Source organism: Musa acuminata, chromosome BXJ3-2 (assembly GCF_036884655.1).
Source record: "Musa acuminata AAA Group cultivar baxijiao chromosome BXJ3-2, Cavendish_Baxijiao_AAA, whole genome shotgun sequence".
Classification (NCBI taxonomy): domain Eukaryota; kingdom Viridiplantae; phylum Streptophyta; class Magnoliopsida; order Zingiberales; family Musaceae; genus Musa; species Musa acuminata.
The window spans coordinates 24,777,749-24,805,232 of NC_088350.1; the positions used below are offsets into that span (position 1 = coordinate 24,777,749).

General features: G+C 39.9%; 3 protein-coding genes and 1 pseudogene across 3 annotated transcripts; 2 read left to right on the plus strand and 2 right to left on the minus strand.

Annotated features, from left to right (window-relative positions):
- Nucleotides 1-108: 108 nt before the first annotated feature.
- LOC103974079 (uncharacterized) lies at nt 109-1,782 on the minus strand. Its single transcript, XM_009388831.2, has one exon. The coding sequence runs from the start codon at nt 1,780-1,782 to the stop codon at nt 109-111; it is 1,674 nt and encodes a 557-aa protein (XP_009387106.2).
- Nucleotides 1,783-3,561: 1,779 nt separating this feature from the next.
- LOC135631543 (transcription factor FAMA-like) lies at nt 3,562-4,197 on the plus strand. Its single transcript, XM_065139277.1, has 2 exons — nt 3,562-4,047; nt 4,111-4,197. Exons 1-2 carry the CDS (start codon nt 3,562-3,564, stop codon nt 4,195-4,197), a joined length of 573 nt encoding a protein of 190 aa, XP_064995349.1.
- Nucleotides 4,198-5,822: 1,625 nt separating this feature from the next.
- LOC135631209 (transcription factor FAMA-like) lies at nt 5,823-7,500 on the minus strand. Its single transcript, XM_065138689.1, has 4 exons — nt 7,356-7,500; nt 6,631-7,266; nt 6,102-6,542; nt 5,823-6,038 (listed from the first exon to the last, which is right to left on the minus strand). Exons 1-4 carry the CDS (start codon nt 7,365-7,367, stop codon nt 5,952-5,954), a joined length of 1,176 nt encoding a protein of 391 aa, XP_064994761.1. The 5' UTR covers nt 7,368-7,500; the 3' UTR covers nt 5,823-5,951.
- A 1,828-nt stretch (nt 7,501-9,328) lies between these two features.
- LOC103973193 (importin beta-like SAD2) lies at nt 9,329-27,230 on the plus strand (annotated as a pseudogene).
- Nucleotides 27,231-27,484: the final 254 nt, after the last annotated feature.

Consider the following 27,484-nt stretch of genomic DNA (forward strand, 5'->3'; position numbering starts at 1 on the left):
CCCATTAGATTTTTTCACCAGCACTACATTAGATAGCCATCGCGGGTACTTGATTTCCTCGATGAAGCCGACCGCTAACAAACGCTCCACCTCTTCACGGACGGCGAGCTACCTATTGGGGGCTTGTCGTCGTGGTTTCTGTTTTACCGGCCGGGCGTCAGGTGATATATTCAGGTGATGCTGGGCGGTCTCAAGGTCGACGCCGGTCATTTCGGATGGCGCCCAGGCGAAGACATCGGCGTTCTCCTGTAAGAAACCGACGAGCTGCTCTCGCTCTTGCCCGGGGAGTCCCGACCCGACCTGGACCGTCTGATCCGGGCGATCCACCATCAATGGCACGTCGCAAGTGGGCGTCATCGTCTCTGGGTGTGGTGTCGGCCGCTTCTCTTCTCTCGGATCCTCCAAAGGCTGGCCGGTCCTCGCCCTTTTGTTTAGCGAGACCGTCGTCAAGTAGCATCGCCTGGACTCTCTGGGGCTTCCCCAAACTTCCCCTGTCCCGGCGGGGGTAGGAAACTTCACCGTTTGATGATAGGTGGAGACTATAGCTCTGATTTTGTTGAGGGTGGGGCGGCCGAGGATGGCGTTGTAGGCGACAGGAAGATCTACCACCAAGAAGGTGGACATCACTGTCTTTGTTCGGGGCGACGCTCCCAAGGTGAGGGGCAAGGTAACAGTCCCCAATGGCGAGACAGAATCGCCGGTGAACCCCGTGAGCGCCGAGCAGATTGGTTTTAGGGATTCTTTGGTTAGCCCCAACTTCTGGAAGGCGTCCAGATAGAGCACGTCGACTGAGCTCCCGGTGTCAATCATGATTCTCCTCACCTGGGCGTTAGCGATCCGGGCCATTATCACAAGTGCGTCGTCGTGCTCCGGTGGCTGGACGTCCTCGGGAGGGAATGCGACCTTGGGGTCGGGACCACGTTGGGGAGCGTCGATCCTGACGGAACGGGCGTATGCCTTTCTCCCTGACATACTGGTTCCCCCAACCGCCGGTCCTCCGGTGATGACATCGATGTGGTGCTCCACGGCGCCCTCCGGGAGAGGCGAGGGCTCCCCGTTATGTCGGACGTACCGATTGAGGTGCCCCCCGCGGACAAGCTCCTTGATCTGCCGCTTCAGTTCGCGGCAGTCTTCTATGTCGTGCTCGTTTTGCTTGTGAAAGTGGCAACGCTTGGACTGGTCGGCGAGCTCTCGCGGGTTTTTCATCGGAACGGGAGCCCTGAGTAACCCTCTCTCCTTTATCTGGAGAAATATCTCCGTTCGAGATGCACCTAGGGGGGGGCATAGGAGGCCTCGGAGTGGGTAGGTCGGATTGGTCCAGCCTACGCCTAGTCGCGGCAGGCTGCTGCCCGCGAGCCGGCTTCGGTCTAACCCTCGTGTGCTTTTCCTACTTTCCGGCCAACCAAGCCTCAGTCGCGATGAACTGGTTCGCCCGTTGAAGCATCTCAGGGACCAGAAGAATCGGGAAGGTCGTAGTCCCGTCATGAACGCCTGCATCAACAGAGAGGGGTGAGCGTCGGATAATCCACGGATCTGCATGGCAAAACGGTTCACAAAGTGGGAGAGGGACTCGTCCTCCCTCTGGTGTAGTCCGAGAAGCAAGGCAATGGATGGTTTCGGCCGTGCGCTGGCTAAGAAGTTGAGCTCGAAGTCTCTAGCGAGCTGGTCGAATGAGGCGACGGTCCCGGTCCTCAGGCCGCCGTACCACGTGCGGGTTGGTCCCCTTAGTGTTGTGGGGAACGCCCTGCACATCAGAGCGTCAGAAGTTCCGTACAGTGTCATTTGGGTGCAGAAGGCAGCTACATGGTCTGCTGGGTAGGTGGAGCCATCGTATGTGTCGAGAGAGGGGAGAAGAAAGTTCTGTGGGACCGTCTGATCCCGTATTTCGGGGACGAATGTGGATCCCTGATGTATGTCCTCCCCAAGCTCTCCTCTTGACCTGCGGACCTCCTTCTGTACCTCGTCAAGGCGTTGACTGACGAGGAGCAACTCGGCTCGCAGGGAGTCTGTCGAGGCCGAAGGAAAGGCCTCGGGTTAGGCGTGGCCTCTCCGGTCCGCCGTCACTCGATCCGTGAGTGGAGACGATGGGACCCGAGGCGAAGTGGGGAGCTCCAAGGGCTGCGCTTGAGCCTGAGGAGGCGGCTCCTGCTGTCGCACCGGTTCGGCAGCCGGCGGGTGCAGCGTTCCGGAGACGAGTGGAATGATGGACTGTATCATACCGGTTAGAACTTGGACTTGATGGGTGAGGTTGAGAAAGACCTCGGACGAGACGGGCGATGGTTCAGTGGAGGGGTCGTCGGGTGGTAGAAAACCCTGGTCGTTGAAGATTCGCTAATAGCGCTCTGAAGTTGCGGCGGGGTGTTCGCTACGGAGACCCGTCCGCGGGGGATGTTCCCCTGAAGCCCCGACTGGATGCGCCTCCTCGACTGTGGGTTCAGCCGAGTTGGCCTAGCGATCCCTCGACATCGACCCTCCTTCTAGCGCCATTATGTTGGTGTAAATAACTTTTTAGCCATGGCCTCGGGGCCGACGCGGCTTGGTTCGGGTCCGGATGATGGGTCGCCGATTCCTTCGGGAGGGAGTTCCTTGCCAACGCGCCCGGAGAGAAGCGCCTCACCTTCGTCCCTGCACACAGGTCGGGTCGGGATGCTCGACCCAACCCCTCTGATGATTAAGTTAGTGATGTGGAGTGGAGTTTTAGATGAAGAAGTGTTTTTGTGTGTCTGTTTCTTTCTCCCCTTTTCTGATGAACGAGAGGGTATTTATAGGGAAGCTCGGTGTTTCCTGATGTGCCTGCTCGCAGGGGGCAGGATCGTACCTGATGACGTCTGACATCGCTATTGGCATAGCGTGTGAGTCGAGCCTGAGCCTGAGCGGTCGTTAATGGGCCTTGGTTGGCGTTACGACTCGTGTCAGTCACGCGGTGTCAGCCCAATAGGGACGCGGGGCGTTAGCGGGTGTTACGCAAGTCTTGTCGTAATTATTACCCTTATCAATTATATATATTTTTATAATTTGAATATGGTTTATTTTGTTTTAAATTGAGTATATATATATATATATATATATATATATATATATATATATATATATATATATATATATATAAAATGTTAATTTGTGCCATCTTGTTGGGCTGAACGAATTACATAATAAATATTTTAAAATTTGAAATAAAAATAATAGACAACTTATTTTTCTGCTTTGCTAATGAAGAATGACAACAACAAGGTTTTTGGGTCTTATTTTGCAACTCTTTTTAACTCTTGAAGGGTTTAATAGGACAAACATTGCTAGGTGAGATGAATAACTAGAAACCTGCTTTATAACTTTAGGTATCCTCATGATATATCCAAATCTTCTGATAAATCACCTAAAGAGATGGCATATATCTGTAGGTTCAGAATTCTTAGATGTTTTTACTATCTTTAAAAGGATGAACCATTTACCACTTTTTCAGAATTCCAACAACTGATACTAATGAATCATATCAATTTACATTTGATGGAGAGATAGGAAGATCTGACCCTCAAAACCTTAATATCGGGGAGGCGGAGAGCCATGGCGGTGGAACGCAACCGGAGCAGGCAGATGAACGAGCATCTCCGCGTGCTCACGTCTCTCATTGCCGGAGGAGCCATCGTGTTCGTGAAGGAGTTGGAGCAACTCCTGCAATGCTTGGAGTCCCAAAAGAGACGAAGGCTCTTCGGCGGTGGTGAAGCTCCAAGATCGGCGATGGACGCCCCTCCGCTGCCCAACCAGCAGCCATTCTATCCACCCCTCCCCGTCCCCGACGCCGACCAAGTCAAGTTCCTCGACATCGACCCAGGCGGCGGCCTCCGCGAGGAGACGGCGGAGAACAAGTCCTGCCTTGCCGACGTCGAGGTCAGGCTTCTGGGCTTCGACGCCATGATCAAGATCCTCTCTCGTCGCCGGCCAGGGCAGCTCATCACGACCATCGCCGCTCTCGAGGACCTACAGTTCGCCATTCTCCACACCAACATCAGCACCACCGAGCAAACCGTCTTCTACTCCTTCAACGCCAAGGTAAACTCGATCGGTTCTTCTCTCTTCCTCCTCTTCCACTCGAGCTCACATCTCCCATGACAGACTGCAAGCGAGACCAGATGCATTGCGGAGGACATCGCAAACTCGGTCCAACAGATCCTAAGCTTCATCGACGCCAACACAGTATGATAAACAGATTCATGGCAAGATGAAGAGCGAGAAAAGAGATCAGATACATAGGAAGAAATTGTAGCAATTGTTAGTATTCTACAGATGTTGTTGGCATATGTACGAAAACCAAGTTACATTATACAACAAAGAAGCATCCATGCACGCAAGCATGGGTTTGCGTTGGTCATGGAGCAGTCGTTGTCCGGCCACCAGAACAGCCATTGTTTCCGCAACATCTTGTCAGGGTGACGGCTCGGAGGGAGACAGAGACCATAGGTGGACTTTGGAGGTCAAACATGGGTTGACTTGCCAGGGACGGCTTTGTTGGTATTATGCTGGCCAGATCACGTCACAGCATGGCCTGACACAGGACTTGGTCCCGCACATGATTCGCTGGTAAGCGTGCCAATCTTCGAGATCGAGTTTCCCTCTCTCTCTCTCTCTCTCTATATATATATATATATATATATATATATATATATATATAGTGAGGGATTGTTAAAGATATTAATTGAAAAATACTGAAAATACCATTCTACCCTTACGACTTTATTACCGTCATCGCACTCTCGTTGCGTGTTGTGCCACGTGGCGAGAAGCGGTGTTTCGTTGCATGCTTCTCTACGGGGCCCAAGTGAGTAACCATTGTTGCTACGTGGGCATCACTCGTGTTGCCATGTGGCTGGCTCTTGTTGGCTCCAAAACCGTTTCTAAAGCCCTTTTCTAAACCTCTTACACGTCGTTCACTGCGCTCCTCAGTTTTCGGGTAGACATTCCACGATCCTTACACGGTGGTATAAAAACAAAAAAACAAAAATACTATTGACAAGCCCGAAAACTACAAAGGAGTACAGTGAACGATGTGCAAAAGGCAGAGAAAAGGGCTTTAATTAGGGTTTTGGAGGCAACATGAGGTTGTCATATGATGGCATAAATAAGTATAATAAAAACACATGAATAAATAATATATTTATTTTTTAAAAAAAATATTTAGAGTATAATGTGATTGGGATAAAAATAAAAAAATTAATATTTAGATAGCTTTATGATTTATGAAATTCTTTACTGGTGATTTTTAATTTTTAAAAAGTGGAAATATAATGTTTGTTCATATCAATACAAAATAAAATAATTAATTTATATTATCATACAAAACACCATCAAGCCTTATATATGTACACACACAGACACTACACGTTGTCAGTCCTTAACGAGCGGGCACCATTACAGCAAACCACTCGCGAGCCCAATCAGACTGGACATGAATCAACGAAGCTTCCTGTAGCATACTGTGACCATATTCTCTTGCTGATATACTCATACGTGGGAGCCACATTTACATCAATCAAGTCAGTCATCAAACGCAATTCTCATGCATGTGGAAGACAAACTCGATCTCCGAGATCGGTACGCTTAGCAGCGAATCATATATGGGACCAAGTCTTGTCTCAGGCAATGCTCTGACTTGATCTGGCCACCCTAATACCAACAAAGCCATCCCTGGCAAGTCAACCCATTTTGACCTCCAAAGTCCACCCATGGTCTGTCTCCCTCGAAGCCCACACCCTGACAAGATGTTCCGGAAACAATGGCTGTTCTAGTGGCCGGACAACGACTGCCCATTACCGACATAAACACATGCATGCAGAAATGGATGCATTCTTCTTTATTGTATAACGTAACTTGGTTTACGTACACATGGCAACAACGTCTGTACGATACAAACAATTACTACAATTTCTTTTCTCGCTCTTCTGCCTTGAATCTATTTATCATACTGTGTTGGCGTCGATGAAGCTTAGGATCTGTTGGACCGAGTTTGCGATGTCCTCCGCAGTGCATCTGGTCTCGCTTGCAATCTGTCATGGGAGATGTGAGCGCGCGTGGTAGAGGAGGAAGAGAGAGGAACCGAGCTTGTTTACCTTGACGTTGAAGGAGTAGAGGACGGTTTGCTCGATGGTGGTGATATTGGTGTGGAGAATGGCGAACTGTAGGTCCTCGAGAGCGGCGATGGTCTTGATGAGCTGCCCTGGCCGGCGACGAGAGAGGATCTTGATCATGGCGTCGAAGCCCAGAAGCCTGACCTCGATGTCGGCGAGGCAGGACTTGTTCTCCGCCGTCTCCTCGCGGAGGCCGCCGCCGCTGGGGTCGATGTCGAGGATCTTGACTTGGTCGGCGTTGGGGAAGGGGAGGGGTGGATAGAATGGCTGCTGGTTGGGCAGCGGAGGGGCGTCCATCGCTGGTCTTGGAGCTTCACCACCGCCGAAGAGCCTTCGTCTCTTCTGGGACTCCAAACATTGCAGGAGTTGCTCCAACTCCCTCACGAACTCGATGGCTCCTCCGATGATGGATGCTTGATCTCCCTGGACGACACCAAACGGACAGAAACTGTAGTATGTGCTACCGCTATCTGCTAAGGGAGTGAGGAAGACGAGTAGGTGGCGTTCGTACCCTCTGAACGTATGAGCCGGGCATGAGAGACCTGAGCACGCGGAGATGCTCGTTCATCTGCCTCCTCCGGTTGCGTTCCACCGCGATGTGCGTCATCCTTTGGCTCTCCACCTCCTCGCTGGTCTTCAACGCCCTCGGCCTCTTCCGCCGGTTCTTGGCCTCCACGACACCTGCTGCTGCCTTCTCAGTTTCGCCGACAAGGTGGAGGTGTTGCACCGACGAGGCGTTCTCCGAGGACCGGGCCTTCTTTTCTCCGTCCTCCTCCGCCACCATCCCGGCCTTGTTCTCCAAGCTCGTTCCGCCAAACCTGTCTTCCCCGGCGCCGACGACCAGCTGAGGCGGAAGAAGCGGCAGATGCGAGGGCGAGGCGGAGGCCATCAAAGCGTCGTCGTGCAGCTTGTCTCCCAGCAGCTGGAACTTGAGGAAGTAGTTCTCCTCCTCGGACGCTCTGGATTGGTGAAGTGCGAGCTTCGGCCCCAACTCCGCGAACTGCATGACGTCCGCGAAGCTGAGCTTGTCGAGGGAGATCTGAGTCTGGGGAGCGGGATTGCTCAGCATATAGTTCACCATCTCGATGCTGTTCTCCGAGCTCTCCTGCGGGGCTGCGGTCGTCGCAAAGCCGGCTGGATTGTTCGCCTGCAGCAATCAAAGTGAGGCCCGAAGAGAAACAAACAAGCAAAGATAAAAAGGAGATCAGTGTGCGTATGTATGGTGGGCTCGTCTACCTCTTTATCCATTATATATGACGACGACGACGACGATGATGATGATAGGAGTGAGCTGACTTCTATCAGGCCTGGCTGGTGCACATGGACAAAGGATATCAGTACAGGAGACCACAGCAGGTGGCTAGGAGTTAAAGAAAGGTTTTATTTACTGAAGGAAGCCATGCATGAGCTAAGGAGGAAGAAGAAGACAAGATTTGTGGGGGAGTGGGAGGTGGAGCCACTGAGAGCAGGAAGAGAACGAAGGAGGAGTATCTGGAGTTATAGGGCTCACGTAAGTGAGTTGGAGAGGTGAAGGAGGAGCCTTGTGGTGCATGCATTGATTGTAGCCAAGATGAAGTCCACCTCTTTGCGCCTCTGTTTATTTATGCAGTTCACATGTTGCAGGCTCTCTTCCACCCCTTTTTACCTGCCACTTATCTTCTGGATTGTGAAGTTTGAGGTCAGTCCAGATACACATGGACTGGATTAGTCATTGCCACCGCTGGAACTGCTTGATATTATTCATTCATTCACTCATTATTTATTATTATTATTATTTTTGTAAAGAGAAGTGAATATGACAGGATTTAAGGATGGATATTAAGTACTATCAAAATCTTTATCAATTAAATCATTCAATGTTTATTAATATATCTTGATAAATGAATTTTATATAGCACCCTCCATATATAATGTTTCTAGGTATTGTTGTTATTATTATTATTATTACTACTTTTCAATTAAAAATCTAGTAGAAATTATTCATGTGTATGAGATGCATATAGATGAATTAAAAGCGCAATCTCATATTACTATACTAAAGATTGAATGAGTCGCGATCTCATATATTAGGTTTGATACATGACTTAGAATATTAAGTCTTTCGGTTGAATTGATATCCGATTTGATATATATTTGATTGAACGAAGATGAATCTCTCATAGAAATGTAGATAAAGTTTGAATTTTTAAAAGTAAGTGGAAGAAAATTAATTGACTGAAACAAAATGAATCACACATGAATTCTTAAAAATAAGTGGAAGACAATCAACTCACATGAGTAGAAAATATATTAAGAATATTACATGTGTGAGATGGACTGAGAGCATAGCCCTAGATTACGAAATTAAAATTTTATATTAAATTAACATTTGACTTAATATATATTATTCTTATTCGATTCAACTCATACTTATTGTTATTTGATATCTCACACAAGTCCAAAACTATTTTGGTTCAACAAAAAGACAAAGAAAAGATAATAATTTTGATATATATACATATAGTTGCTAAAGAAAGATGAACAGTGTCTTCTTCTTCAATTGTGTATGAGAAAGTGATAGGCACAGCCCATCTGAGATCATACTTAAGCACATCACCAAGAATATCTCGATCTAAATGACCAATCAATCTTGTTTTGGAATATATGCTGTGCCTCTAAAAATAATGAAAGCCTCTTGCATATACTTGCCAAATTACAAGCATATTAAATACACCATAGCACACACGATGCTCTTAATTAAATGGCATCATAGATAAGTGTCATAAGACCACTTGTCATCACCGTTCGATAAAAATGCTCTTGATGATCGTTGACTACCGTGCGTTGACTTCTGTGCCTCTGATGTCCCTTGTTCCATGACAAGTCAAACTCACCGTGCATTAAAAACAGTGAAAAGAGAGGGCCGGTGGAGCCCTGCAGATTCATCTATCACACTACACAAATCGAAACGCCTTTTAGAAGCGGAGTCGTGCTGCGGACGGAAGACGGAGGATCCCATCCATATCTCGTTTTAATTTATGGAATACTGTACCATCGAACCCGTCAATTTGTTTGATCCTACCGTCCGTAGAGTGGACCCCACGGAGCTTCTTGGAGTTAGCTACTATGATTTTTGGAGAGGATCCGAGACCGAACTTCAGTTCGGACACCGGGAGGTTTAAACCGACCTAAACGCCACTTGCGCTTCTTCTCTCGTCACCTCTGCTCGCTCCTCGTTCCGCGAAGAGCTCACCCTTCTCTTGCGACGTCGTCGTCGCCTCCGTCCGCTACCCAATCCGAAAGCCCTAAGGGAGGCGATCCAAAACCGCATCCAGGGTCCGCGATTGACTCCCTCTTGGCTCCGACCGACGACGAACCTGAGGACCCGCCCGCCATGGATCCCGCGAGCCTTCCCGTGGTTCTCCGCTTAGCGCTCAGCCACATCCCGGAGGAGCGCATGGCCGCTGAGGATAGCCTCAGTAAGGTGAATTACCTGCCCTTTGGCTGATATTAATGTATCGATCGGTGGTCATTTCTGATCTTGGTCTGTCTCTGCTGTTCTCGACGAGTTAGATTACTGTGCGATCGTGGGCGATCGTGTTCTTGGTCCGTATCTGTTAACTTATCTGCTATTTTGATTTGGTACAGATTTTGATTTGAGATTCTTAGGACCTTATGGCTTCTATTACGGTTTACTATGTACTATTTCACTTGTTGATCGATTGTTGATAATCGAATGCAAGTTTCTTGGTGTCCTGCACTGCACTCCGGTTTCAGGTGGAACTCTCACGCAATCGCTGTACTGCAATTCAACTAGTGATTTTGCCCTCAGCATAGTGGGCGATTGTGTTCTTGGTCCGTGTCTATTCTCTCTGCTGCTGTTTTGATTTGGTACAGACGTAGATTTGAGATTCTTATGGACCTTATGGCTTCTATTACGGTTTACCATATAATATCTCATTTGTTCGTTGATTGTTGATAATCGAATGAAAGTTTGTTGGTGTCCCGCATGTCACTCGGGTTGCAGGGGGCACTCGCACTCAATTGCTAGAATGCAATCTGACTTGTGATTTTGCTCTCAGCAGAGCTCACTAGTGGCAAAGGTCCATGTAAACAATCCCAAATAGGATTTAAAGCTTCTTGTTCTTGTTATCAGAGCAATCTTGGTCTACTAATTTGGAAAGAATAATTACTTTCCTTTGAGAAATTTGCCTATCAGCTGCTTTTGTGTATGATTTCTTGTTTTTTCTTGACGGTATATAAATCTTTTAAAGTATATATTAAATGTGCTTTTTTTTTACTTTCTCCAACATGTTTGTTTACCAAGGTGCTGTCTCTTCATACATATACCTATCTTTCTTTGATCTAGTCATGCTTTGGTATAGGTCTATGTCCTTCTAGTATAATGTACGTAGTACTTTTTTAAAAAGTTATATGCCCATGTCCTTTTTTGACTTTTTTCTTGTGTTTTTTTGTATTTCAATGATGTGGAATTTTCTGTTCACTACTTCGTATGTATTGGCTCATGCTTGCCAATTAGACCATGATGTCGGTATGCTCAATACTTTCGTAGAAATGAGGCTTATTGAATGTCATTCCATTAAGCAAATGATACAAAGGATATAAAAAGGAAGGACTAGTAAAAGACAGTAATACAGAGTACAACATTACTTAAACCAACCATAAAAATATAATTTGTAAAATATTTCCAAGGCACATTAATTATCCAAGAATAAAACCACTAGAAAATGTACCCATTAGATCGAGAGGCTCAAGAGCTTGTTGCAAAAGATCTTCTTGTTCCTTGCTCTCCACATCATCCAGCAAGTAGTCGGAATAAAACTGTTTGGAATGTTCGGGTAGTAGCCCATATGTTTTGCAAAATGTATCATGCATTTTGCTGACTTTAGTAGCCTTTAGATAAAACTCAAACATTCTTCACAAGTTCATCATTAAGGATTAAATGGAAGGCATCAACACCAATAGTTGGATATGATGCCAATGTCTTGATGGAATCCTGCCTTTGAGGAAGAGAAGGTCAACGAAATGAATTCTTCTGAGTCCCCTGGCCTGCAACAAATGGAAAATGTAGTTCCAACTTATTTTGTTGAACAATTAAAAATCAAACTCGTTGATGAGCTCCTCCAGATTACATTTTAAATAATGATAAATTCTTTCATGAGCTGTAAAAGACAGAAAACTAAGAAGTTTCGTTAACCTCTGAAAGTAGATCCATATTTCCATAAATTTTAACAAATGATAAATCCTTTGTTGTTGTAAAAGCTATCTAAGATCTTTCTAGTATCTTTCTATCAAATCTATCTTATCCATTAATATGGTTGATCATTGGTTTCCTGCATAAGCGCCATTTATTTATTCTTCAAAGTTCCACAATTTTAAAGAATCATATTTATCAATCGGATCTAGTTAATGCATATCCTGATAAAGACTTGTGTGCTCTAGTCTACCTTTGCCTTTCAAAAAGTTGAACTGATATAACCTTATGGTCATTTAACTTCTCATTGGTGAATTGTAGATGACATGAGATATCAAATATGTTATTTTACTCATTTACTGATATTGGTTCCTAAGATGCTGTTTGCAGCTGCACTTGCCATAATAAAGTATCATATTAGACCCAACTACTAAGCTGCAATAATTACGATGTTGACTTATTGTCCCTTCAGTTCTGGCCCAATTAATTAGCTGAAAAACACATAATTTAAACAAGTTAACTATGTAAGTTCTGGTCCAATTTAATTAGCTAGAAAACACAGAGTTTAAATAACTTAGTTATGGGCTTTTGCATTTTCATCTTTCTGCTTCATATCAAGCATCCAAATACTGTCTGCCAAACAATCATTCATCTGTTTGTTGATCCAAACAAAAGGTGGAAAGACAAGATTAAGCATAATACAAGAGGAAGTCCCATGCAAGATATTACTTTTTCTTATTCTTGCCTGTGTATGTAGTTTCATTTGCTGTGACAAATTCAAAATTTCATTTCAACAGCTACAGTGTACACCACAGCATTTGGTGAGCTTACTACAGATCATAACAGATGGTGCTGGTGATATGGCTGTGCGTCAAGTGGCCATCATTTATTTCAAAAACTTTGTGGCTAAAAACTGGTTACCTCATGAAGCTGGTATGAATGATGAATCCCACGTCAGAACTCATACAACTTGACTTTATGCTAAACTATGACACTTTTATTGTTCTTTCCAGGGGAGCCTCCAATGATACCAGAGAATGATAAGATGATGATCCGATATATTATCCTAGATTCTGTTGCTCAAGTTCCTCCTTTATTGAGGTATATCAGTTATTGGTTTGGCTGTGATTTTTTCACCTTGGACACCTTTGGAGACTTCTTCTAATGGAAAATTTATCTTCCATGGGGCAACTTTTGCTTACCCATGCAAAGATCTGGGTTTCTTTTTTTTTTATTTGAAAGTTATAAATTTCATTGGTGCCCATCCAATTATTTTTTTGTATGTAACTTTCTAAGGACAATTTTCTGACTTTTCATATTCCGAATTTTTATAGAAGCATATGAGTATTTCTTTAATAGTTCAATGATTAAGTTACAACTTAGCAAGGTAGATATGCAATCTGATGCTGCTAAAAGGTGTACATATGCAATTTTCCCTTTTCATGACATATAACTTTATATATATATATATATATATATATATATATATATATATTTGTAGTGCTTCATAAATCCAGCAGTCAGCTCATGTTTCAGTTCTGATTAGATGCTTTTATCCACCCTAGGCAGTCCATTGTTTTCTTTTGCATTATCATTATGCTTTAGTTGCCATGTCTTTGTTACTTCATCATACAGGTGTTGCTTTTAAATTTCTATGCTCATTAAATTCTTTTCCATGCCTACTACTAGAGTTGTCTCTATTCCTTTCTATTATGCCTTGGCTTAATTGTACTATTGTTTACCTTACCGGTCCGTACCAATGTATCGATCAACTATTGGTACGGTACGTACCGAATTGTATTGAGTTATACCAAACGTACTGACACATGATACATGGAAGTATACTGATATACCACATGTACCAGTCCCTTATTGGACTGGTACATACCGCCTACATCGAGCGGTACGTTACGGTATGGTAAACCGTGAATTATACTACATTGATAGGCTAGTACTTTTCTTTATGATTAATGACGTTCTTTTATTATAAAGTTGCCATTTTCCTCTCAAGTCTGTGTAGCTTTTTTTAAGGGCTACAGAAGAGAGTTAGGTCATTTAACAGCAGTTGCTCAGATAAAAAATTTTGCAGACTGAACTAGCTGTAACTGGGTTGTTAAAAGGCCTAATAAGTGTGTCTTGCCATGTCAATGACTACTTCTGTTGTTTTTCCCGCCTCACATCATAAATTTTTGTATTTGAGTACCCAGTTATCTAAAATGTGGATCATTGTATGTTCAACTGTACTATCATGGTATACATTTAATCTAGTACTAAACATTTGCAAAGTTCTATGTTGATTTGTTCGACATTCACGTATATTGGATACTTTTGTTCTATAAGAACATTTCTCAAAATTTCTTTATACTATTGCTTGGCATGTAAAGCATATATATATATATATATATATATATATATATATATATATATATATATATATATATATATGTATGTATATGTATATGTATATGTATATGTATATATACATATATATATAATTATATATAATTGCCAGTAATATTAGTTTTGACATTCATGTTTGCATCACACAGAGTACAACTTGTAGAATGTATGAAAACTATCACCCAAGATGATTATCCAGAACATTGGCCAGGTCTTCTTCACTGGATTAAGTTAAACATACAAGATCAGCAAGAATTTGCAGCTTTATATGTATTGAGGGTTTTTTCTCGGAAATACGAGTAAGTATATCTGCTGACCAAGGAATGGTACTTAATTGGCCTTTTCACCTTTTATCCATATATATCTTAGTTGGTTTCTTCATTGCAATTTGGTAAAGTTCAACCTTGTGATTTAATATTCCAAGTTCAGTATTTGCTGATGTTTGGTTAAATGGAGTCCTAAAAATGAGGTAAGCATTTTCGTACTAAAGGTTAAAGATTGCTCTTTTGTTAAAGCACTAAGAAGGCTGATGATTAGCATGCTACATGTTGTTGTTATGGTATATAGAGACTGTTAGGCAGATTATATTGGAATGACCAAGATGCATGCTGTCGTGGAGAGAGAGAGCATTAAAAACCCTAGCTAGATCATTTTAAAGCATTTGGTGATGTGATCCAGTTCTTTCATCTGGTTCAGACTTGCATCACCCAGCTTTCACCCTGGGTTTGGCTGGCGCCCACGTTAGTTCAATACAGAAAAGCTACTAACAACATTCAGATGGGGGGATTTGACAAAAGAAGAGAAAAGAAAAGAGCACTGATGTCGAACATCAGGTACCTAACTGGTGGACCTCTCTACCTGCCTTCCATATCCAGGGCTTAGCCATATTTGCCTACTTATTATCCCATGTAACTTCCAAAAGTTATCCAGTTTTTTTGAGTGAATGGTTCTTAAGCCAGTTAACGAGTCCACTTATAGTCATATCTATGACATAAGTTAGTTAATTTTGGTGTAACTTGTCATTTGCCACTTGAGACCCTCTTTATTGTTTATGTTGGGGATTGGTTGGTCTCTGCATGTTTATGGTTATAAGGAGCATATGTGGGAACACCGTTATGAAAGAAAAGCCTTGTTGAGCTAGCAGGGTGGGGCAATTTCTTTTCCTCTTGTTTTCTTAATCTTTGCATACTTTATACTCTTATCCTACTTTGTAGGCTTTCTTCTACCTGTCCTACTGTAGTTATGGCAGACCAGCTGTAATTTATTTCTTGTTTCTGTTGTAGTCCTCCATGGGAAACCTATGGTAGTTTGCAGTTTGTACTAGTTTCTAGTCGGTGTTTCTTTAATCTGTGTCCTCTTTATTCTTTTCCTACCTTCTAATCCTACATACTGTCTTCCTGCAGTTACAGCAGATTTGCTTTATATGTTTGCTGGTTTCTGTTATTGCTATCAATAGGAAACTTTAGCAGTTTGTACTACTAAAGTTTTTAGCAGTTTAAGTAGCAATATTGAAAAGAAATCTTCATAATCCAGAAACGATAAATGGCTGATTGTGTCAGAAACTTTTTACTCAAATACTCTTGACACTTAGATGCCTGTCAAATAGTCTTTACAAGAGAAGGTTTTGCGGATTGCATTGTTTTGTGGAGCATCTGAGTTTCTTAATGAAATAAGACCATCTTTAGTAGGCAGGTAGGCACTCGTCTTCTGTTTATTAATTTTCTTTGGTTATTTTTTTTATATTCTACCTAGTTTTCCCCTTCTGTTTTTCTGCAGTTAAAGTAAATTAACAGTAGGTGGGAATTTCAATGATCTCTGTTCTGTTATTTGGAATTTCTAAAGTAACATCTCAAAAGATTACAAGGTTAATTGTGGAACTTTGAAGATAGAAGATTCCTAATGTAACAGAAGGTGGCATGTTTTGTTGAGTGATTGCATCAAGGGCTGTCTACTTCAAATCAGCCATGCTTTACACCTGGATGCATTTTTATGGTCTCATTTTCCTTTGCCAGATACTTACTGCTGTTTGTACATTCTTGTCATTTGTCCACCTTAAACAAGAGTTTTGGTGTTTTGGAGTATGCAACTAGGTTCTATTACGATGATGAATTTTTTTTGGTGGCTCTTAGTTTCAATTGCATTAATATGATAATATCAAACAATACTAATTTATTTCAGTTGTTATTTAACTTTCTTAGATTTTTGGTAAGTTGACTGTTTGTTTTTGTTGCTCTTTACTTTAAGGTTAAAGTCTGATGAGGAGCAAACACCACTTCATCTCATTGTTGATGAGACATTTCCTCTTATATTGAACAAATTTACCAAACTTGTTCAGATTGTTAACCCCACAATTGAAGTAGCTGATCTTATCAAGCTCATATGCAAAATATTCTGGTCATCTATAGACGTATGTTTGTCTAGTAAACCAAATCCAGGTTCTTTTTTAATTTTACTGGCTTTTTATTTTTTTTCTTGGTTTAAAATTCCTTTTCAGTTGGAGATCCCACAAAAGCTACTTGATCCAAATATATTCAGTGAATGGATGTTCCTATTCTTGAATCTACTGGAGAGACCTGTTCCTTTAGAAGGTCAACCGTCTAATCTTGATCTCAGAAAATCTTGGGGTTGGTGGAAAGTCAAGAAGTGGACAATTCAGATATTAAATCATTTGTATACTAGGTGAAGTTTTTCTATTATTGAGATGTGAAACATTATCTTTCTATCATATTCTGCTTATCGGTTTGTGAAGAATTTTGCTAACAGGTTTGGAGATGTGAAGCTTCTGAAGAAGCCAGAGAACAAAGCATTTGCTCAAATGTTTCAAGAGAGTTATGCTGGCAAGATTTTGGAATGCCACCTACAGTCACTCAATGTTATTCGTGCAGGTGGTTATCTTCCTGATAGGGTTATCAACCTTGTGCTTCAATATATCAACAGCAGGTTTGTCTTGCTTTGATCTCCCTAGTTTCTTGTTGTTTCAATCTAGCTGATCACCCAGTTGTATAAACTATTTCTCCATTGTAATATTTTATAATCCATGTCATGTACAAATTGTAATTCCTAGATTAAACTATCTTTAAACATCATCTGTTTTCTTTTCATTCTTTTCTTTTTTTAGATCATTGAGTTATAAGCTAAGATACTCAATTACATGATAGAGGTTAGAGGAGTTGTTCTGCAAGTAATTTACTGAATCCTGAGGGGAGAAGTATTTGGGAAATTTAGTTGACCTCTTTCCAGTTGAAAATTACTAAAAGGCCAACAAGTTGTGTCTAAGTAGAGTGACAGGAAGAATTGGGGTAGTATCTCAGTTGGAACAATAACTGTGTGCCAATTTAACAAGCTAACAAAAGATATAATAAGATTGAAGATGCATTAAAATGCAACTAAGATATGCATTAAAATACAACTAAGATATAGAGAAAAGTCCCCTGCTTGACTCATTTTGACTGTGCTGTGCCTCATTCAGAAGATAACTTGATCTACAAAGTAAAAAATAGGTACTGTTACATTTTATATTCACAGAACAGAAGAAAAGTTTCATGCATTGTTTTTGTGACTCATAATTGGAATAACTCAGTAAGCACTAATTCTACCATCCGAGAGATATAAGACTTTTTGAATTGTCAAGTGTATGTGTGCCACAATGACTGCAGACTGCTGTTTCTGTAAATGCTGGTAGTTCATTTTTTGGTTTCTTGACTTCCTGTACAATATTTGCCCAGCATGCAAAGTTGTTTAATTCTACAACATTATATATTCATGCTGATTTTGGTTTTGTTGCCATTTCAAGTGTGTGATTGCATAGTTTAGTGGTGACAAACTTGTCTACTTGAGTTTATGAACTGGCTCAGTTGCATTAATGCTCTGCGGTATTTCAAAGAATAGTATGTATCAATGAGCCGCAGCTTGACATTGTCCTTTCGGAGATCGTCTTTCCTCTGATGTGTTTCAATGACAATGATCATAAGTTATGGACTGAAGATCCACATGAATATGTCAGAAAGGGCTACGGTGAGCTTAGACTTAGTGTTGTTCTAAAACATGACATTCTATTAGTTGTGGTTTCTGGAATAAAAGCTTTGACATTAATTGTCAGCATATAAATTCTTCTTCCCAGATATAGACCTATACAGTCCTCGAACTGCAGCCATGGATTTTGTGAATGAATTGGTAAGGAAGCATGGGAAAGGGAACTTACAGAAGTTTATTCCATTCATCTTGAAGATTTTCAGGAGGTTTAACTCATATGCTCTTTATATTAGGAATTTGCTCCCGTGGAGAATTTGGAATGAAGATATTTTTCTTACATACTATATGTAATTATTTCAGATATGATGAGGCACCCATCGAGCTTAAACCATATCGTCAAAAAGACGGTGCTCTTCTGGCTATTGGAGCAGTGTGTGATACACTTATGCAGTCTGAATCGTATAAGTCAGGGCTTGAATCCATGTTAGTGCTGCATGTTCTTCCTGAGTTCTCAAGTCCTGTTGGCCACCTCAGAGCAAAGGTTACTCTTCTTTTCCAATTAAATTATATTCTGTGCTTGGCAAGCAGCTTATCTGTCTTCTGTTTCTGACTGTATAAGCTCTATTATTTGTCCCTCGCAAGAATGAAATTGTACCGATCATATATATCAGCAATTGTTCGAATCATGGTTTCAAATCTCAACCATAATGGTCAGTAATGGTTGGTAAACACCAGATCAACCAAGCATTGTATCCGAATTTATAGCCTGATAATGGTACAATAAGTTTTTTTAAATTTATTATCAGTTTATTCAATAATAATGCATGATATAAGTTCATATACTGTTTCAATGGCAAAATAGGTTAGTGAAACCAATACCACACATATTTAAATCCTTGACCTGGCTGTTGCCTTCATTCTCATGCTGTGAAAGATTGGGGTTGGATTTTGCATAGTTAGAAAAAGACTGATATTTATTTTTATTGGAACTGCAACATGATCAATTACATATACTAATTTGTTTTCCGGTGCACAGAGTTCTCTTTTATCATTAGATTTGCAAGCATCTCAAAGATTGAAAGTGATACCAATCTCTTGAACTTTCTCTGGGTATGGGTACTAGGTTTCTTTTGTCGGCGGGCTAAAAATTGAATCCCATGGCATGATTCATGGCTTTTTATTGTCAATATTTTAGTGTAGAATTGTGTACCAGATTTATCATAGTCACCACATATTGAGGCATAATATTTGATGAAGGTGAAAAATTTTGATTCTAGCTTTCTCCTGAAAGTGCTCTGTGCATAACTACTTAGCCAGATAGAATAGCAAGTTTGTTAATTTGTTGATTGACCAGCTATTTGTTCATTTATGCATATACTGTGTATTTAGAAGAGTTAATTTTTTCTGAGGGTGTTTAGCTGGGGTCTCTACAGTACAAGGAGTAAATGCATAGCAGCCCTAAAGAGTAGGGCAGCACAATTTGGTTTATTTAGATGAACTTATCATGGTAACAAGGTCTGTTCCGAGCCTGTGTCTTATAGTTGCTTTTATCACATGGGTTAGGGGACGAAACATGGATTACAAAAGCATCCCATAGGTGTTCTTGGAAATGAAATGAGCACCACAAATTTACACCTTCCATCAAAAGCCATGCTGTTTGTGTTAGCAGTTGCTTAGAAAGCTTAACTTTTAGAATATCATTTTTGTTACTTTTCTTTCTCTGTGTGAGCTCAGAAAGCTTAACCTTCAGAATTCCCTTTAATATTCCTCGAACTTGTAAAAATGACGATAGTTGTAGCATATAAACTGGGTAATTAAGAGAGGAATTGGTAGTTGTGATGTTACTGAAAATGATAGGTGCTAAGAGGAATCTAAGAGGAGAGTGAAGAGGCTGGATAGCCAGGATTCACTTGAAACGAGGATCTCCGGGCTCAAGATTTGGCCAACCATGCTTTTAAAAAGATGAGATGCAATTTGTATCGGGGATAGGCTTATTTGAGAAGTAGCTCGATATCGTACATACTGACTGGTGTTGGTCAGTCCTGTACTCAGGATGGATCATCATGCTTTAGGTCAGAGGTACTCATGTCCAATTTCATACTTCAGGGTCAGAGGTACTTAGGTAGGTTTCTCTGTCCACTTCCAAGATACATAATGACTGCACTAATACATTCTGGTCCAGTGAGGATGTTGCATCACATAAACTGACAATGGTTGAGTAAATTTGGTATGGAAACTGAATTTTAGGTGCAAATGGCATTTTGGCATGCACCCTTTTAACCATTTATGTGGAGAAACAAACAATAAAGAGCCACTCAGCCAAGAAAGAGCATTATAAATTGTTCTTGCATTTCAATTTGAGACTAATAGTTCATTATTCTGAACAGAACATAGGAAAAGCATAGCCTCCTCCTTTTTAGCAAATATTTTCCTTTGTGACATTTCTCTAGAACAACTAAACTGACCACTTATCACTAGTTACAAGATGTAAAGATTGATGATGGGGATTCAATAGCAAAATGAAGTACCAAGAGAAAAGCTGTAAGAAATGGAAAAAAATAGATCAAAAATCAAGAGATTAAAAAGAAAAAGGATGTGTCATTAGACCCACAAGTTGGAGACAAAGGTTAACTAAATCAGTAATGATTACAGATGCAGGCATATGGGGTAGAAAATAAGGGTATTCAGGTAGAAATTCTTTTCTACCTGAGTTTATTGAGGATTTTGGAATAGGTGGCTGGCCAAACATAAGGGTATTCAGGTAGAAATTCTTTTCTCCTACTTGCTGAGTTGATTGATTATTGTACTGATTTTTTATGTTTATGAAACTTTAATTTGAGTTAAAAGATTTCTTAAGTGACATGGGGTGAGTAATCAAGTCATATATTCAGTTGGAGTTAGAACTAGTTTTCTGAGAATTCTGATCCATGTACCAAGCTTTATTGACTTAAATTCAACTGCTGCTCAAGTCAACTTGGCCAAGTTTGGATTTGGCTTGATGAGTTTTGAGCTGTGTCGAATATTAGTGTTTCATCATTCATGAATAGTGATGACTGAAATGCATAAACTAATAAAATTGGTCACATTAAAAGCACAACTTTCTCGAATAATTCAGATATACAATTTCCTTTTTTTTTGTTCTCGGAAGCTGCTTTACAGAAAACCATTTTATGATTTTTTTAATTAATTGACTTTTATACTTGTAGAATTAAATCAAGCTTCTTGATTACAAATTAATTTGAATGCATTTGAATTTATGGAATTCTTTAATGGAGTATTAGGCCGCATGGGTTGCTGGAAAATATGCACACATCAACTTCTCTGACCAGAAAAATTTTCGGGAAATCTTTCACCACATTATTTCTGGAATGCGGGATCCAGATCTTCCTGTGCGCGTCAATTCAGTCTTTGCTTTACAGCCTTTCATTGAAGCTTGCCAAGGCATGCAAATGTTAGCCTATAAGTCTATATATTGGTGCTTTCTTGATATTTCACATGAAGTAACTTAGAATTACATTCTTAATACAGATCTAAATGAAATCCGACCATTTATTCCTCAATTACTTGATGGTATGTAATAATAGTTGTGTTTAGCTTAGTATCTGTTGTCCTCTATTCTTTTTAAGATGTCCCAATTGTTACATGCAGAGTTCTTCAAACTTGTGAATGAGGTTGAGAATGAGGACCTTGCCGTCACTCTTGAGACCATAGTGAACAAGTTTGGTGTAGAAATTGTTCCATATGCCAACAGCTTGTGCCAGAATTTGGTATAATATTTGTGTTATTATATGTTACTTTATAGTATTCACTTATATTTTATTTGATTCCTTGATATGAAATCTTAAAAAATCTTTGCATAGGCTGCTGCATTTTGGAAGTGCCTGGGTACATCCAAAGCAGCTGAAGAAGCTGATGATTCAGGTGCTTTAGCTGCTGCCCGTTGTTTGGATTCCATAAGCACAATCCTTGAATCCATTAACGGGCTTCCCCATCTTTTTGTTCAAATAGAGCCCATTTTACTACCTATAATGCAGAGAATGCTGACCGCAGATGGTCAAGGTAGCTACTTTTTCGATCTTGGTCAAATGTATATTAATAAATCGAATTTATATATGTGTACAAACAAATGCATCCATGTTTGTATGTATTTGTGATGTCTGTTTAAATAGTTATATACAGAAAACCAATGCACAAGTCTCCATGGATGCAACTTTATCTTTACATGGAAAAACATATTTCTATGACTCAAGGAAAAACATGATTTAAGCATTTGTTCTATGTGTTCAAAGTCTTAATGAGTTATTAATCCTTAGAATGAGATCAACATTGGTTATCCATCTACTATGTTCAATGGCTATCCTTCTAATAGGCAAATGATTGGTTATTTGAAATCTTAACCCTAGTCCATGAAAGGTATCTTCGATCGTCTTGTCAGGCCCAAATGTTAAATTTAAAAAATCAACTATGAAGATAATAGGGCTCAAACGTATGATATTATCTAATATCTATCAATATTATTATATTTTCTTATGATAGATAACAAGGTTTTCCTCTATATTCGAGGCTTATCACTTTTAGGTCATATTGATACACATAAATTGTTCACTTCATCCCATATCAGGTTACATATTTCATGCCAAAACTTATCTATTTGTTTTTTTCTTGACACTTTCGTATTTGTGCATGAATCAATTTCTTCTTGGTGCATTTTTTTCTTGGCCTCGTTATGCAGTATCCTCTATAATCGTTTTGGTCCTTAAACATGTGCTATATGTTACACGTATATTATAGTTTTGTAAGTGTAAACTTTAGTTTAAGTTCAAGGATTTAAGGTATGTGATTCTGATTGTGTTGCTTATTCAGGTATGTGATATGTGATTTCATGTTGCAAATTTAGCTTATTGTTGCTACCTTTGCTAGATGCTTGCAACGATTCTCATTTCTGATAATGTTCATGTTTCACAGATGTTTTTGAAGAAGTATTGAAAATTGTTTCCCATATGACATTTTATGCGCCAACAGTCTCATTGGATATGTGGGGTCTTTGGCCTTTAATTATAGAAGCACTTGGAGACTGGGCTTTAGATTTCTTTGAGAGTAAGTTGACATATATATGCTAATTTTTATGGTTTTTTTATCTTGTCGACAATTTATACGGTGAATGCCCTGACTCTATATATCATGTTGCTTTGCATATTAGTAACACCAGCTTTATGTTATATTGTTCATGTTCTTGCAATTTGTTTGAGGTATACATGTAGACTACCCTGAAAATTTTCTTCTGAGGGTTGTGTACATATCTGTTTCTTGCATGGACAAAAACAGATAGAGGGTTTTTTTTTTTTTTTGGGAGGAGGAGATGGGGTGGGGGAGGGGAGGAGGTTGATGGTCCATATCATAATTCAAAGGAGCCCTGAATGTGTCATTTAATTACAAAAGAATACCTGGTACTATTCTCATTAATTTCAGTTTTCTTTAGGTCTTTACATTTGCATATAGAATCTGATAATGTCATATTTGCCCTAAATGTAGATATACTGGTTCCCTTGGACAACTACATATCCAGGAGTACTGCTCATTTCCTAAGTTGCAAAGATCCAGACTACCAGCAAAGCCTGTGGGAAGTACTTTCAAAAGTAAGGGAAGTGGTTTTATTCAGTTCTTTATTAAAATGGTCAAAGTATATGCCTATCATTTTTTAGTCTTCTCAGCAATTGTAATTGTTATTACTGCTCAGTTGGAATAAATGCTAATGATGCGAACATTGTGATTGTTGATGTCTTTTGTGGTGATAAACCTTTTTGTTAATTCAATGTGCAGATCATGTCAGATAGTAACATGGAAGACAGTGATATTGAGCCTGCTCCTAAGCTGATTGAAGTAGTATTCCAAAATTGTAAAGGGCAAGTAGATCACTGGGTTGAGCCTTATTTGAACATTACCATTGGTCGATTGCGTAGAGCAAAGAAGCCATATTTAAAATGTCTCTTGATGCTAGTGGTAAGAGTTCCTGTATCATGTGTCAAACAACAGTACTTTCCTTCATCCTGTGTTTAACGCAAAGGTAATCTTATGCATTTGAAATGAACTGATGAAATAAGTCTTGTTGGACTTTTTTGTTGTGATCAAATAGGTTTGACAGGACGAATGCATGTTCTCATGTAACAGATCTGGAATTGGTGTGTTCTCGTTCTGTTTAGAAACTTAATCAAATTTGTACATGTTTCTTTGAGAATTTAATCATGTAAGGTTTTTCTTTGCATGAGCAATTTAGGAATTGTTGCCTAGTTTGTTTTCTGTTAAACGAGTCTGATTAAAATAGTGGTGTTGGTTTGAACTGAAATATCTTACCATCAGTTTTGTTGTTTGTAACTCTGTTAAATCTTTGACTTCTAAAATAATGTAGAAATATATAGTTATATATTTTGCACACAGTCCAAATTCCAAAGAATATCTATAACTGCACTCATAGGACAAGGTGAGTTTGCTTTAAGGGAAGACTGAAATACTTCAGTGGAAACAATGATGAGGATTTTATGATCTCTGAATTTATTTGTGATGTTGGCCTTCACAGAACTCAGTTACAGTGATGCATCTGTGTTATTGCCTATATTGATCCTCCCCAAATTTGCATTGGTATGAGCCTCATGCACTGGGCTCCCATCTTTTCTACCACTGTGGATTTTACAACATGCACAGAAGTATACAAAGAGTTTCATATCCCAAGTTGACGGCCAACTACGTTTTACTTATTCATGTGCCTCCAATTCAAACTTATCTTAAAGTTTGCCTTGGTACGACTAATGTGTCCTTAGCTTACTCAAAATGAGTTGTATTGATACTTCTAAGAATCTATGTGCCTCTAGATTTCATCAATTATTTTGGAATCTTCTTAGAATCCATGCAACTTTCCATTTTAATAGTTTGTCCCTTTGCAGATTGCTGATTCTCTTTACTATAATGCATCTTTGACTCTTGGAATATTACATAAGCTTGGGGTTGCTACAGATATTTTCAATCTCTGGTTCCAGATGCTTCAAGAAGTAAAAATGAATGGCACACTTGCAAACTTTAGAAGGTAATTCTTTTATCCTCTTTCATGTCACTTTCCATCAATACCATAGTTTTAATACCTTACATTAACTGTAGGCAACATGATAAAAAGGTCTTCTGCTTGGGATTAACTTCACTTGTTGGCCTGCCCGCGGATCAATTGCCTGGTGAAGCATTAGCACACGTCGTTAGAGCAACACTCAAGCTTCTAGATTCCTATAAGAATCAAATTAGAGGTGATACATCCTTTTGCATTGTGTTGCATAAAGTGGCATAGCATATTCTCTCATATGAACTACTCCAAGTATCATTATCAAAACATATAACTTGACAAAGATACACATACAATTCATTTTTTAAAATTATTTTATTCAATGATGATGGGTCATACAGGTTAGTGTACTGTCTGATATACAGGTGCATTCTGGTCTGATAGGCAATCATAATGAATGAACCATTATTATCTTTTATTAGTAATACAAGAATCATTCCCTTGTTTTTTTTCCCATCATTGTACTGCCTTTCTTTTATTTGTATTAATATTTATTTTAATTTAATTTATTATAAAAATAAGCCAAATCCTTTTGTGTTTTGGTTGATTCTAGCTGATTCCAGCCAATTTCCAGCTATAGGGCCAAGAAATCTGTCAAAATCAAACTGACTTGGGACGATACTGATATTGGTGTATCAAATTGGAACTGACCGATACCCTGATCTGTGAGCTAAATAAATAAATTAATTATATATATTTATATATATATATATATATATATATATATTAATTTGTTACCTTAAGTCCTTAACTATTATCCATGCTCTTGCTTAATTTTCTCTTCCTTCTAATATAATCAACAAGATGCAGCAATTAAAAAAAAAAAACATTGGCACTGGTATGCTGAGTTTTGGCAATTAAAATCAATCTTTTTGCTTGGACAAAAGCTGAGGAGCAAATCGCTGCTGTTCATGGCATAAATGACTTCGACTCTGATGAGGAAGACGTGGATGAAGAAGATTTTGACAAAGAAGTTGGAGATGATGATGAAGATTGGGATGAAGCATACAGTCTAAAGCTTCAGAAATTGGCAGCGGAGGTTAGTAGATGAATGCAAAATCTTTATCAGCAGCCTAAGTTATTTCCTTATCCTAGCAATCCACAAGTCAAGAGGACACTTTTATTGAGTTTTAATGAAGTTTACGCAGATTCTGCTGTATTTATGGTTTTTTTAATCTGAAACATAGCCTATCTTGCATCTCACTGAAAGGGATCGGGATGTGTTTAGCCCATGATGTGGGCTTTTCTATTTAATATTGACTTAATCCTTTTTCCTTGTCTGTAGTTTCCTTTTGTATTTTATATATCACTAGATAATCTAGTTCTGTCCATGAAATGTATCCTTTTTGTGGCAGCAACATTATTTTATCCCTGATTATCTACGTTGAAATCAGGTGGAAGGATATCAGTCAGTTGATGAGGATGAATACATAGAGTCACCAATTGATGAAGTTGACCCTTTCATTTACTTTGTTGAAACTGTGGAAGGTAAACATTTGCTGTTTCTCTTTTCTGATATTGTAATTCTCCATTTTGAACATACGTGACACATGACTATTATCCTCAGCTGTGCGAGGCTCAGATCCTGCTAGGTATCAGAGCCTGATGCAGACCTTGGACTTCGACTATGACACACTCGCAAGAGGCATTTATCAATATGCTGAGCAGAGGAGACTAGAAATTTAGATAGAAAAGATGGAGGAGGCAGCATTTGGTGAATGTCAGCGTAGAAGAGGTTGAAGTTGTGTTTTCCTGTGTTTAATTGGTCGTGTCCTAAATGCAGGAAGAATCTGACATAGGTTGCGTCGTGCCATATATCATCATCATCATCATCATCGTGGAATTCGTAGAGCCATTCAGCCTGAGGTATTATTTGTCAGAGCTTTATTGGCTCTTAACCATTTTTTGCTTCTCCTATAATAGGAGAAAACCAGATCGCAGATGCTATGTTATCTACCGCTTTATCAGCAATCTTTTTTTGCTGGAATCTCTGGGTGTGAGGCTACCACCTCGTTATGTTGGTATTGCTTTTCCTCATTAGCTTACAAAATTTATTTATTGGGCAAGAATGCTATAATTTCTCCATTTATATAAGGAAATGCTTTGTGCCAAAAGAATGGGATTGTGAATAAACAATGTATAGGTTTATACCAAGGAATATTATAAGGTCTTACAAATGTTCGATACTTGGATGTTATTCAATGTGATTCCTTCTGAGTTAATATTTTTTGATTGTGTGATTTGCAGATTTTGCTTCTCATCCTAAGCAGAGGTAAAAAGTATGTATGTATTCTTCTGTTGGAAGTAATTGCACAATATGTTTGGACAGAAGCACGGCAGAGTAGAAGACTTGACTTTTTCTGCTTATAAATCCAATCCCACATCAGATCTGATTCATAGGCTGTTCCTTAAAATGTTGTTCTCGTAATGAGGATGTATGAAACATATGTTAGGAAAGAGTACTATGATATGTTGAATTGACAGCGGAAGAGTATAATGGTCTCTCTTCCAACATTTGGATTGATCCAAGTTGACCTCATGCATGCTTCTCATCTGTGATGACACTTTACATCCATTGAGATGTCGACAGATATGGTTTGCTAGCGGCTATGTCAAAAGAGAGTTGGATTGTCGCATTGTGATGAATCCTGTCGTCAACCGCTGCATGAATCCATCCTTCACCATCTTTTTGGG